The sequence below is a fragment of the Geospiza fortis genome, unplaced genomic scaffold, assembly GCF_000277835.1.
Source record: "Geospiza fortis unplaced genomic scaffold, GeoFor_1.0 scaffold346, whole genome shotgun sequence".
NCBI lineage: Eukaryota > Metazoa > Chordata > Aves > Passeriformes > Thraupidae > Geospiza > Geospiza fortis.
The window spans coordinates 745,282-760,166 of NW_005054361.1; the positions used below are offsets into that span (position 1 = coordinate 745,282).

Genomic DNA, 14,885 nt, shown 5'->3' on the forward strand with positions numbered 1-14,885 from the left:
AGCATTTTAAAAAACAGTAAGCTACATAAACATAAAAGAGTTCCTCCACAGAATTACTGAAAAAAAAATCCAGCAAAATACCAAGAAGAATATCCACCTCACCTAATTTTAGGCATCTAGATCAGAAGTGGCTGTCCAGACTCTCTACACTCAAGGAAAAACACAGATGCTTCTGGGGTATGACTGGCAGACATCTGAAGTTAAACAAAAATGAGTTCTACCCCAAAAATCTACTGAGCAGGTGCAAATAGACCATGAAATTCAGATCCTCAAAGTTGTTTCCTTGATGCATCTCAGTTAATAAAAGATTCTAAATGCTGTTTGTACCTTAGCTATAGCACATATACTCAATTTCAACAGAAATTAGGAAAAAGAAGGACAGGTCCAAGTCCCCTCAGGTTCTGTGATGGCAGAAGCTACAAAATTTACAAAACACAGGAAAAATGCTCCAAATTGTGTCTGCACAGACTTTAGCAATAGTCTTTTTATCATATGCATCAAACAAGAAACAGGAAATAGAAACAAGATCACAAATGACATAGCATCTGCACTTTGGAACAGGACTAAAAAATGTCCCACAAACCTAGAAATCTCCAGAAATCTCTCAGACTAACAAAACTCCTTAGTCTGGAATGTGCTTTCACTGAAGTTATGCAGGTGGAATTGGAGGGAAAAATCAGGAGGCTGTAAATACCAGTACTTAGGAAACTGTCTTCTTACTCCTAGCTCAGGTATGTCTAGATATGTCTATTTTTCTATTATATTTCTATTTCTAAATAGTGCAGTCCTTTAAATATCGAGTAGAGGATACCTACCTTGTGTCTAAAATGGAGAACAAGATCCCGAGGAGACAGACCTGAGACACCAGAAAGAGAGCAATTGTTACAATTCAACAGCTGATAGGGATACTAATTTACTTCTTGTCACCATTTTTCAGCACGTGGGAAATATCCATTATGGATTCTCTGTGAACCTGGTTATTTCAAAGCAGAATTCATACAAAATTCCCTTTTTTTTTTTTTTTTTGTGGGAGCAAGAATTCATTGACAATAGAGACAAGAATAACATGAGTAGCTGTGCTCTGAGTTAACACCTGTTGGCTGCCACACAGCTTTAGGGAGCATTAGTAGCATGAGGTAAATACTACACTGTGCATTCAGAAAGCACAGGGAGGAGTCAGAACTGGGTGGTGAGATATCCTAAATAACAGGTAGTAACACGCAAGCTTGAACAATTGGATGGTGTGGGGTGCTAAATCTAAAACTTAAGAAGGTATTGTCTACCAAAAGCAGATAAACTGCTAGTCAGAAAAAGCTGCTAGTCAGATTGTTAGGTCAAGGAGTAATATGGTTTCAACCTGCAACTGACTCCTATTATGAAAGCAACACTACATTTTACATTTATTTAAATCTATTAATAAAGAAATGCAGACCTCTGGTGCTGAACCTCTTAATGCACATCAACAAACTAGCTCAGTAGAGGCATGTGTTGTTTAGTGTAACATCATCTCTGCTGCTTTGTACAAAACAAGTCACTTACCAAGATAAACTTGTGACCCTTCTAATGAAGTATTGCCCAAGGAACTATTCATATGATCATAAAGTTCCTGTAGAAGTTAGAACAAAGGCCAAAAAGAGGTGTTAATGGCATATGGTCACACAAAACTCAGAATAAATAAAATTCACTTATTTAAGGATTTCAGCGGCTTACTCCAGAAAGAAAGCAAAGTTTTACTAATGCAATCAACAGAGATACAGGCTGACAACCACACTTGTATCTCATAACGATCAGAAAGCTGACTCTATCAGATTAGGGTAGTACATTTAGTTCATATTAAAGTATTACAGGAGTTGAATAACTGAATGACTTATGCAAAAGGAATATTTGAGCATTAAATTAAAATACTAAAGTTTGTGGCCATACACTGAAAACTATTCTGTGTGGATTTTACTGGAAAATTACCTTTAGAATTGAAATTTGTGAGAAGTCTTTTTCTTCAAAATATGCATGTGTGATGAGCTGCAGCTTTGCCTGAAGTAACCCATACAAAGGCTTGGAAGAAAAACAAACACAAAAGCAAGTGAATGAAACTATTTAGTCACTCATTTTGAACTTTAATCTTCTTCCATGCTTATGTTGCAATACTGACACTTTATTATACAGAGAGTTCATGGATGGGCAGTCCTCAGCAGCTAACTCCCAGCATCTCTCTCCTGTGCTCATTTTAAATGATGATAATTTCATTTTTTTCCCATTTTCATGTACCATACCCTCACTGAACATCTTTCTGGAAAAGTAGTTTCCTGTTTTAACACTGTTCATAAAAGTAAGAGCTCCAATAACAGTTCTTTCTTCAGCTTTAAGCACAAAAAGAATTTCTGTTCCCTGCCTGGTGACCAGCAGCTTTTGATGAATAGGCAGAAATAAAAGATATCTCTTCAAAACAAGAATATGCTGTGTGTGTGGCTATCAGAAACCCTCCCTCACAGTTGAAGGTGGTAGCCACTCTCACCAGCTACTATGCTAGATGATCTTTGAGGCCCTTTCCAACCCTACCCATTCCATGATTATACCAGCCAAACTCCTCAATTCTACTACATGAAATTGAGTTAGTAGCATTTAAGGAGGATCAGAGTATCCTCATCCATAACAACAGGCAGACACTTTTCCAATTACAAGCAGATACCACAAATCAAGGCAGCTCACTCAAATGCCACAGCCTTCCAATTCAATTTTATTCCAGTATTTTGTTACTCTGAAATGGCTAAGACAGATGTTTGAAGCCAAATGTTCCAAATAAGAATATGGAAGAACAATTGTTAAAGTTACCTGAAAGTGTTTTGGGAGTTAAACAAACATTCTTACCAGCTGGCTGAGAACACAGACACTTTTCTGTACAGTTTCTCGGGTGATGTCTGCTTGCCGTACTTTTAAAGCCTAAAAAATAGAAGTATTACAGTGTTTTTACCCAAACATCATTTCAAAAAGAATTCTTTCCCAAGTCTAGTTGCCAAATACTACCCCCCAATTAAAACAAAATCCTAAAACTAGCTATCTTCAGTGGTGGAACATCCAAACCATGCAACCGTATGCTCTTACGCTTTCACAAGAGATAGGCTGGGAAGGAGGGGCACGGGTGTCATCCCCTATGCTGAGGAATGGCGAGATTGTGAAGAGCTGCCTCTGAGAAACAGCCACAAACAGGTCAAGAGTTTGTGGGTAGAAATTAAGGACAGCACCTACAAAGGACACCTGGCTGGGGTCTACCACAAGTTGCCTGATCGGGGGGAGCCTGTCAACAAGGCCTTGCTTCAAGAAGAAGAAGCACTGTGCTCACAAGTTCTCATCCTAATGGGGGAATTCAAGCACTTGGACGTTGGCTAGAAAAGCAATGAGCCTGTGGATGCCCCATCCCTGGCAGCTTTCAAGGCTAAGCTGGATGAGGCTTTGAGAAACCTGGTCCAGTGGGCAGCATCCCTGCCCATGGCAGGGAGCTGGAAACAGATGATCTTTAAGGCTCCTTCCAACCCAAACCACTGTATGTTGATTCTATGATTCTACCTAGTAAAAAGGGTCATAACACTGACATGTCAGAGCTGTATTCTCATCTCATTATGTCCAGCAAAGATCCAAACACAGTTGTGATGACGGGCAAAGCACCATTTAAAAGACACCAGTGTGAGAAAAAGGCAATAGGAAAAGGAAATGGCATTTTAACTCAGGGGAATGTATGGGAGAGAAACCACACCACATCACTTGCTCCTCTCTAACATCTGTGAAAATGGACCAGATTACAAAGTCTCTGCTTAGAAATTTCTTGTTTCATAATCAAGCATCTTTTTTGAGCCACTCATAAAATAAAAGCTTATCCACAAAATAAGCTACATTCTCAGCCAGAACAAATGGTCCCAGCACTTAACAGCAAACCTAGAAATGGTGAGGGCAGAACACACACAAATGATTCTCTTAACTGTACAAAACAGAAAATGTATGGACTGCAGCCCACATATCAAAAAGGACAGATGGGGAGAGTGCTAGAGCTGTCATATGAAACATACTGGGTTTTATTCTAATTGCTCCAAAGAGTTCATTTTAAAGATCTACTTATCTTTTTAATTGGTTACTAAAAAGCATAAACAGGAATCAAGAGCACAATAAAGGTAAGTTATTGCATAGTTAAATACAGCAAGACTCTAAATCACAGAATACAGTGAAGGCTGGTGCAAAAATAATGAGTGAACGAAAACCAAAGTGGAATTTAGTTCAAAAGAAATGGAATTAAAAACTGCATGAGTAAAATTTCTCTAGAGCAAGAATAGGAACTTGAAATATAATCAAGATGCAATTAACACAGAAACAGAGTATATAAACAAGTCATATATTCAGAGGGTGAATCAAACCCACGTGACATCCCAATTACCACAGAAACAGAGTATATAAACAAGTCATATATTCAGAGGGTGAATCAAACCCACGTGACATTCCAGATTATTGGCAATTCACTGCAAAAAAATAAGTCATTTAAAAAGAAATTTGTAATAACTTCTCAATTCTAAGTGCAGAGATCATACTGCCATTACTATTTTTGAAAACATGGAATGATTTGAGTAGATCGAATACTTAATTTCCTCAGTGTGATCATGTGCACACTGTGGCTCTCCTCAATTTTTCAGTTTTACTGCTAAAGATTGGTATCACTAAGCAGCTACCATGAATGGGAAGATTCCAGTTTACTCTGCAAGTGTACATTTGGCAATGGGAGCAGGTGAAGAGAAACATCCCTACACTTGCACGGCCAGATCCCAGGAAGAACTCAAATTATCTATGGGGAGAAATTTCAACTTTTTCCACTCAGAAGGCCTACTGCCTGAAAACTTAACTTTGCCACTTGACAGACTGTCAGTTGAGTTTTGCTGCTTGGTGCTGATGGCTGGATTGGCTCTCAAGAAACAAAATGTATTTTTCAATTGCCTCAAATATTTCAGAAGATCACAATACACCTGCTGATGTATGGGAAAGAATACTTCTCAAGTTCTGGAGCTACATACTGTGAGCACTTTCAGAGACTTTTAATGTAACACAATCATGCAGTTTTTGCCTCTTGGTGTAATGCAAGCCACTGAATTTTAGGTTTGTTAATGCATTGAGCCTGTTATTCATTAATATAATTAATTCCCAACTTGGAAGGTTACCTTTGCTTCAATCTGCCGATAGCAAGAGACGCCATACACCGTGGTTCGATCCCCGCACCTCGGAGGCAGGTGGAAAAACACAGTATCTGGAAAAAAAGACAAGACTATTTTGTCATTCACTAACAAGAGTTTGGTATATTTATTTTCACCATTCCTTAAATGTTTACTGCAGAAAGTACTGGCAGACACTTATTTCTAAAAAAAAATAAAAATAAAAACGAACAAGTTACCTATAAAGTTATGTCTGGACCCAAATTAGTTTTCACATTGCAAGATAACTTGTGGAAGAATCTCCAGGTGTGCAGGACAGCTTCATGTTTAGCTAGACCAAGCCAACATTGCTTTTCAGAAGCAGCTGCTGACAGCAGAGAAGCACCACTGAAAGCTACAGGCATGCTGCTTTCCCAGTTCAGCACAAAGGAGCAAAGGCAAGGCACTGTGAGTCAGTGTGTACGGCTCAGAGTGTGATGTCATTAAGGAGGCAAACAGAGTCAAGATAGGGAAAAAAATCTCAAACAGCAAGGAGGATACACACAGTTGAAAGGTTAGAGCAGCTCCTACTTCTGCCAAGGTAGATATCTGCACCACCACCAGCACTACACTACCAAAAAGAATTTGTGAAACCTAGTCTTACAGAAAATAATTAGTGTCTCTGTGCAAGTGCAAAATGAAAAAGAAAAGTATCTATGAAATATGACAAGAGAAAGACTTTTATGGCTTGAGATATACAAACACACACACATATACACACACACCTGCTGCTACTGCAAAAAAGTTGTTAAAGCCCAAGCAAAGACAGTTGTCCTCTCCTTTCAAAACATGAGTGAAATCTTTTTTGAAACCAACTATTAATTTTTTGTTTGCTTCATAGTAAGAAAATGAACAGGAGAGACAATCCCACATGCATTATGACCAATAGAGAGCAGGACTTCTTATAATAAAGCTTACTAGCTTGATCAAATTTATATTCTGGAGATCACTCTAGGGTTTTAGAAAATCTGTATGATGATTTCCTGTACCAAGTCATCCTCTTTGCACAAATGTAACTATCCATAGGCATTAATTTAAAACTCAAAACCAGATATCTAATAAAGTTACAGTAAATGAAATACAATTATTATCAGAAAATCTATTTGCCTGGTTCAAGTTCATGTGTATTCTTGCCTATAAAACACAAGGATATATATTTCCCCTTTGTTGCCAACTTTTTTGTCCTTACCAAAAAATAAACATTTATATTCTTCTAGCACAGCAATAAAAATGCTTAAAGTTGAGTATTAACTGGAATGGTACTGAGACAAGAAAGAGCAGGTAAATGCAGCTGCATTTGATTTTCCTACCTTTGAATGTTGTCAACTTCTTGTAATGTATTTAACAATGCAGAAATTCAGCAAAAATCGTGGCCCAGAGCAGTCAGAGGCATTCTTACTGCTGCTAGGAAAGGGACTATTTTGATAAACTTCTTTTGTTTCCAAATGAGATCTCCAAAAACTGGACAATAAGGAAGCTAAGTATATCAAGTTAAAAAACTAAATAAATTAAAAGTAGTATTAAGTGTTTCTGTGATTTTTGTTTAAAGTGACTTCCTTGTCTGCTGTGCAGAAAAAAAAAGATGAAACAACTGGACACAAATATAAATGTCAGGGGTTAACAGAATTGCTAATAAAGGAATAAATGCAATATTAAAAAAATTAAAAGTGCCACAAACTTGGTGGTGACTATATGCCAAATGGATATTTCTATCTTTATTCTGCCAACAAAAACGCTTTTAAAGCTCACACCATTATACGGACATGGTTTTCCATGACTTGTAGCTCATTTTTAAGCATCTCTAAATTAGCAGAGGAGAGTTTATTCACCCTTCAAGAACTTCTGAGAAAGCCAGCAGCCTTGCTTTGTGCTAGAACTATGCAAAATTGATATGTAACCCTGAAGTTTTCACTAACATCTGAATTCTGGATGTAAGAGGTACACCCTTACTTTCACCTAAAGGAATATATCATTGCCAATGTGTTTTGCAACTTCAACAAAAAGTGCAGGAAGTATAATAGCAAAAAGAATCACAGGTCAGCTGTTCAGGTATCAGGTTTATTCTCTGGGCTGCAGTAGAAGTACACACAGCTTTTCTGTCTCATTTCTCACCTTCCTGATAGTTGTGAGCGCCATCTGGTAAGGCAAGAAATGGCAAGTACTTCCATTCCTCTGGTAAACTGTGGCTGTCATGGCCTTCTCCAGGTTTTAGGGGAGGATAGGAAAATTCAACCTAAACAAACAAATGAAAACAAAGGGGAGAAAAAGAGAGAATACATTAAAGTTACCATACAAGCAAGCCTCTATGATTCACCCTAACACTTTTTTCCTACCAATATTACGGGAAATAAATGGTTTTCTTCCAACTAGCATTGCTTGTCTTGTCTCTTCCTTCAATGCACCCACAGACTGACTTGTGCGGTTTAACTAACAGGCCTTGGGCAGATTTGGCTTTTAGAGCCTAATTCCTCTCCCTCAAGAGAAACAAAAAGAGATCTTCAAGCAGAAAACAGCACCCAAGAGCTGAATATCTTCTTCCCTGTGTGCAGAGCCAGCAGCACATTGCCACACCTGCAACAACAGTAGGGGTCATTGCTGGGGCACACATATCCTGAAAGCAGATTTGACTTCCCAGCCCTTCAGGTGCTCATGACTGGGTAATGCTGACACGTGCAGGCCTCTCTTTTACCCTGCAAGACATTGAATCATCCCAGAAACCATATTAACAGCAAAACAGTGGTTTATATATTTTTATGTCCCTGACTGCAACATGTTCTGCACAATGGCCAAAAGTATCTCCTTTTCCTTTCACGGAAGAAATCCTGCTTTTCAATTTTGCCTTTCATTTAATTGCCATTTTCCTCTTTTTCCTAGAAATAGGGACAACCTTTCCATTTCTTGCACTACACTACACATCCACCACAGATCCCCACAATCAGCATCTTTACAGTGCAATCTTCTTCTCCTATGGAGACCCCTCTGGGTTTCCAGCCACTTCCACCAACTCTTTTCCAGACAGCATTTTTTAATTCAGCAAATAAAATCCAAACACAGACTTCTCAGTAAAAGAAACTGTTTATTGATACTGCAACTTCTCTCCAGGGATATTTAGTTAATGAGCTGTAAAATGTATGTACACATGGAAAATAAAGATCATGACAAAGCAAGCATATAAATAATCTTAGCATTTGATGGATAATAAAATAAAATAAAATAGTAATAATAATAACATCAAAAGAAAAAACCTGTGAAAGATGAGCGTACCGAGGAAAAGTGAAATTCTTCACCTTAACACACGATGTCACTGTCTACAACTGTTGCCAACTTGAGAAAAAGGTACAAAGGACAAGAAAACACTAGGAGAAATCAGCCTTGCTACTTGTATCAATTTCAAGTTTTCTTATTCCTTGTTAGGGTAGGTTGACCCTGGCTGGACACCAGGAGCCAACCAAGGCTGCTCTATCACCTTCCTCCTCACTTGGGTAAGGTAGAAAAAACATAATGAAAGGCTCATGTGTCAAGCTAAGGGCAGGGAGGGCTCACTTACCAGCCACTGTCATGGGCAAAACAGAAATTGTTGGCTTGGGGAAATTAACTTGGGGAAATTATGGCAATAAAACAGAGCAAGATAATAAGAAGTAAACCCAAATCTTGAAAATACTTTCTCCCCACCCTGGGGTGGGTTAATTCCTTCCTGGACGTAACTTTATTCCTGATTCTCTACCTCCTCCCCCAGCAGTGCAGGGGGATGGGAATGGTTCGTGGTCAGTTCATCACACGCTGTCTCTGCTGCTGCCTCCTCCTCAGAGGGAGGAATCCTTCCCCTGCTCCAGCATGGGGGCCCTGTCCCAGCAGACTGCTCCATGAACTTCACCCAAGTGAGATCTTGCCACAGGCTGCAGTTCTTCATGAACTGCTCACCCGGGTGGGTCCCTTCCACAGAGTGCAGTCCTTCAGGGACAGATCCCAGTGCAGGTCCCCTGTGGGGTGACAAGTCCTGCCAGGAGTCTGTTCCAGCACAGGCTTCCCACGGGGCCACAGCCTCCCTCAGGCTTCTGCCTGCTCTGCCATGGGGGTGTCTACAAGTGGATCTCTGCTCCTCCATGGACCTCCCTGGGCTGCAGGGGGACAGCCTTGCCTTGCTGTGGCTGTCATGACAGCCCACAGGGGAATCTCTGCTCCAGGGCCTGGAGCACCTCCAGCCCTTCCTGATTCGCTGGCCTTGGTGTCTGCAGGGCTGTTTCTCTCACATACTCTCACTCCTCTCTGCTCTGGCTGCAATTTGCTGCTTTGCAATAACTTTCCTTCTCAAACACAGGAACCCAGAGGTGCTACCACCACCCCTGATGGGCACTGACCAGCCCTGAGTCTCTCCTTGGCTCTGGCAGACATGGAGAAAGCTTCTGGCAGGGGCAGAAGCTTCTCTCAGAGAAGGCACCCCTGTAACACCCTGTAACATCCACAGAGTCTTTTAAACAAAATATGCCCCTAAGAAAAAAAAAAGTATCTGACGTTTAAATGAGAGACTAACAGCAGAATTAGCATGCATACAAGGAGCAGAGAATTTAGTACACATATATATCCTGAGAATTCCCTGCTATCCTTTTCAAGTCACAAATAAGAAAATTAAAATGGTAGATAACAAAATTAAAATGGTAGAAACTTCACATAAATGTCTGTAGTATCACACCTTTTGCTGATGTTCAGATTCAAACTGGCTGGCTGAAAACACCGTTTACAAAATGATTACTAGAATCTTGCAGGAGTAACTTTAGCAATAAATATAGCACAGTTACTAAGTTTAAAACATAGATAGTCAAGGAGCATCTACACTTGGGTCCTGACTCGGGTATTTTATTTCACTCCATGGCCAACAGAGAGAGATTCAAATTCACCTCTGGAGGAGCTTCTTTCTAACAAAAACAGAAGAAACCCTGAGTTCCCTTAGATTCCAGCAAATACCTTAAATGCATCATTCCTGACAGAGAAATACTTTAAGGATTTAAGACATCATTGCTTCCAAGCACCTTCAGAATTACCACTGTATTTTGCACTGCAGCCAAATAATGAATTAGGAGACAAATTTAAAGGAAAGATGGGTAAGATGAGTCAAGCTCCATGAAAAACATGCATTCACTAAGGAACACTCCTTTTCAAAGTCCAGAATAAAGCTGAGAAATCTGGCTCCTGTGTTCTTTTTACAGTGTGAAATTTGATGAAGAACTACTTTGTTCTAGCTCACAATATGCTATCAACACCTCAGCTGCTATCCAATAATCCCAGCAACAGGGATTTCTGCAGGTTCTGTCAGTTCCAAATTCAATAAACTGTACAGGCATTAATTGACACTGATGACAATCTTGTTTTCTATTAGTTGTCTTCTTTCAAAAACCAGTTTTATTATAAATTTCTGTATGCATGTGTGGGTATAAGAGAAGATCACAAAACTCAGGCAAATCAAAATTAAAACTGCTTAAGTGGCTTTAAATACTCTATTTTACAGATACACTTAATGATAGTCCCGATTTACATTATGACATAGTATTATTTCTCCTCCTCCCCAATAGGATCCATATAGGACATATCCTGGTTTCTAAGGAGGAGTCACATTCATGCAGTTTAATAGAATTGCTGCTGGCCAAAGTACCAAAAGCATGGAAGTAACAGAGAAACAGGAAAATCCAACAGCAAGAAGAGCATGCAATGCCCTGGAGGACTCCTTTTCATTCCTCCTCCAACTTAACAGTTCCCAGTGATGAGAAAGGTTGACTTTTGGTATTAAATAAGCAGTCACTGCAGGTGGGAGTCATGTCAGCTGACTGTACGTAAAAAAGCAAGATCTCCGAGGCAGTTTTCCTAAGTATTCTGCAAAGTCAGAGAAAACAAACACCTGCAGAGGGTGATTCATCTGATCTGTTTCTTCTGACCATCTCTGAAGAGAGTTAGCTCTAAGCCTAACTTGCAGATGACTGACAATGCAGATGAAACTCACCCTAACTGTTCCCTATCCACTAGATGTTCTGCTTGATTTCACCAGCTCAATTTGCAGACTTGCATCAATCGCAGTTAGGAATCCTTTGTACGGAAAGAAACCATTATTTCAAAAACAAAGTGTTACAAGAATATTGAGCAGCTTTGAAAAATGGCTAAAACCTCACAGTTCTTGAAAATTATGAAACCGAGCAGTGCATATGTATAGAGGTGGTAATAATGGGGTAAATAGAATTTCAGTTCTATCAGTTCTGAGTTTTCAAACAATTAGTCTCAATAAAAACCTTTCCCAGCCTGTGTGTGCAAATTACAGAGCAGTGTTCCTAGGGAAGGCAACTTAAAAAGTTATTTTCTTATAATTTTCTACCTTAAACCTAAGACAAACCATGACAGGGGGAAGAGATAGGACTACTGAAGTGACCTGTCTCATACCTCTTTTTCATCCTCTTCACAAAAAGAAGAAAGAGAAGCTCATTTTTAATTTAAATATAACTGCTTGTTATGTAAATCCATCCACACATGTATGTGCATGCATAAACATGCACTTAAATGTCCCTGTATGTCATTAATATATGTATCACTACAAAAATGCCTGCAAATATGAGAAATAAAATGTTTTCATAAAGCCCAATAGTGAACAGAAACAAAGATATAGACACAAGTTTTCAGAGCTCACTGCCAGAGAAAATTTTAGACATTGTTGTCTCCTAAGTTGAATTAAAGAAGACTCAACAAGATGAAATTCAAATTCAAAGCTGAACTCCTGAGAGACTTCAAAATAAACTACATAAAACATGAACTAGTATATCCATTTCTTACTCTTCCAAGTGTCTGGGATCTTCGTTCCAGCTGGAAATATTGGTCACGCCTGTCAAGGGGTTTTGATGGCAATGCTTTTTGCCTGTGCAAACTGTCATGTCCTCTAAGCAGATGGGTCCTGATGGATTTCAGAACTAAAACCAATACAGAATATTGTCTTGAGGTTCAGGGGAGAAATAAATAACTGCGCTCTTCACTACATAGAATACTTCAACTCTTGTGAATTATCAAGATTTATTATTAAAATAAAATCTAGTTTATAAGAACTCCTTAAACGGAAGTACAACTGAATTTCTGGAACTAACATTTTTTATTTTTCTGGAATTCTGCAGCATTAACTAACCTTTAAAATGCAGTTTGTATTGAATCTAACCGTTTGGATGCAAAGCACCAATGAACACACAATTCTAGTGGGGAGAGAAAAAAAATCGAGGCAATCTGATTTTGTTCCTTGTCTTTGAAGGCACTTCCTAGCCAGAATAAATTTACTATGCATTCATTAAGTCACAATAAGAAAACATGAGAGCAGGCAAGGAAAAATGCATTTAAGTTTCTACATCTAGGAATTAACATGATAGTTCTTTAAGAAAAATGCATTGATAGTGTCTTTGACTAAATTGCAAGTACACAATCAGAAGAAGGGTTTAAAAAGGAACTGATAAAAGAGGAATTTCCAAATATATGGGCATGTCCAGCTAAACTACTGCACTAAAACATTTGACAGGCAGTTGGCATTAATTTTATACTCAGGTAAGATGGTTCTTCTTATCTGTGAAAAGTGTTTAATTGTTAATCAAAGTAGAATCATCAGTGAGCACTAAACACTGATAATTTAAAATGTTCTAGCAAGTCAGTATAACCTTCCCACCCTGCCCACTTCATCTACTATCACATTTGAATTATAGTCACAATATAAGCTCTCCACTTTAGTATAACAGGTATTTTGATAGATTTCTCTTCAGGTAAGTTATGAAAAAACATCTGGACCCAAGTAAGTTTTTGCATTGGTACAATGGAGAGATTATTTAATCTCAAAAAAATCTGAAATCTTTAGAATGACAGTGTTATATTACAGAATCTAATTTACAGGAAACAAACCCATTCCATCCTCTAAACAATTGCTTTGATTTCTCCCATTGCTTCTACTGCAACAAACAGGTAGGATAACTGCTTGAAACAAAGAAAAGGAGATCAGCAAAACCCAGTAATTACATTTCTATTTAGAGAATCTTTTCTTTTCATAAATCTTTACAACACATTTAATTTCAGGGATACCAGCCCTTCCCCTCTAAAAAAGAAAGGCAGAAGTATGCTAAATAGAGTATAACTACACAGCAGCAATCACAAAAACCCAAGAGATAAAAATTACACCTAAAACTTGATACCTCTTTATAAATAAGTCAGTATTTGTTCTTCACTCAAAGTAGGGATTTCTAAAATCAGTTTTTGCAATTTATTAGTCCTAGCATAGCCAGACCCAGAGAAGAACAGCACAGCAATGACCTTATCTGAATCACCATAACAACTGCAGCACGCAGCCAAATGAAAATCTAAGAGCAATGTTTGTCATTCAGCACTAAGAACTATTTATTACTTAAATAACAATTGAATATAGATTATAAACTTCCCCCATTTTTGCACAGTAAAATCAACAGATTAGGATCTGCAAGCTGAAGAGGCCATTCAAATGACAATAAACCCTACGCAGTAATATAACCTGCAACAGCAGAGTTTTAAATATACGTTACACATTTTTATAAATATGAATATTTGTAACTACTATGTATGATACATGTATATATGCATACAAAAATATATATGAAGAATACATGTAATACATACTTACATAAATACATTTTAAAATACAATATTTACACAAATAGCAACAGCAAAAAAATCTGTGTATTACAAGGAGGCAGGGCATAGTTGTTTCTATCCTTTCAGCTTCTGAAACTCATACTTCCTCACATTTCCATACTGCTAAAGCCATAGAGTGGCCACTTAGACAAGTTCTAAGGCACCATTTGTAGGCACAATATCACCATTCAAGTTTGCTTCAAAACCTCTGACTAGGTTAGCTAAGGACCGACTCCCACTGAGGCCCTTAAAAGATAAAATAACCTGAAACACCAAAACCTTTGTTTTCAACACCATGCTAGCATGCAACCTAAACACTCTTCCCAATTATTGATTTATACATTACAGAAAGCAAGAACTCATACAAGATGAATTCTGGCAAGAGAGAGCAGCTTCCCTGATTAAACAAGCGAGGGCACCCCAATCTCTACCCCTAACAAAGATGTCTGTCCAACCCAGCAGCCAGTGCAGACTGGAGTCAGCAGCAGCCAATTGTTCCCCCACAGACTGGCTCTTAATGCCCATCTTGGCGCCCACTGGCTTTGATGAGCACACCCAGCCATAAGGACTGTGGCATTTTCCCTCTCCAGGGACAGCACTCATACCTCACACAAGACTCAGGCATGCAGCCTTTCCTCAGCTCTGCTGTGCCGCGGTTCCAAATAGCAAGGAGATGGCAACAAGTTGACAAATGCTACACTGAATCCACCTTCCCCAGGGAAAATGTGAGGACCAGGACAGTCAGCACACTTTCAAGCACTTGGACTCAAGGGTTTAGAAACAGCCCTTGAGTGTCACTCACCCACAAACAAGCCATCACTTGGTCTTAGGAGCCAACAAGCACTCAGGCTCTTTGCCACAGGACATCTGAGGGGCCCGGAACTGCTCTTTGTGAATTTGCTCCTTCCTCACAAGTTTCAACATCAGAATTACTCCTGAGAGGCAGCAAATCCGGTTCACTGCCACACATGAGGCTGAGAAGGTGCACAAACACAG

At 38.9% G+C, this 14,885-nt stretch overlaps 1 protein-coding gene across 1 annotated transcript in view; it reads right to left on the reverse strand.

Annotated features, from left to right (window-relative positions):
• AVL9 (AVL9 cell migration associated) overlaps positions 1-14,414 on the reverse strand; it is a 33,019-nt gene extending 18,605 nt beyond the window's left edge. Inside the window, exons 1-7 of the mRNA XM_014308179.2 lie at positions 14,328-14,414; positions 7,335-7,455; positions 5,193-5,278; positions 2,866-2,937; positions 1,963-2,052; positions 1,540-1,606; positions 816-856 (exon numbers count right to left, since the gene is read on the reverse strand). Coding sequence (XP_014163654.1) covers positions 816-856; positions 1,540-1,606; positions 1,963-2,052; positions 2,866-2,937; positions 5,193-5,278; positions 7,335-7,455; positions 14,328-14,414 — 564 coding nt within the window. The remainder of the gene's footprint in view (positions 1-815; positions 857-1,539; positions 1,607-1,962; positions 2,053-2,865; positions 2,938-5,192; positions 5,279-7,334; positions 7,456-14,327) is intronic.
• Positions 14,415-14,885: the final 471 nt, after the last annotated feature.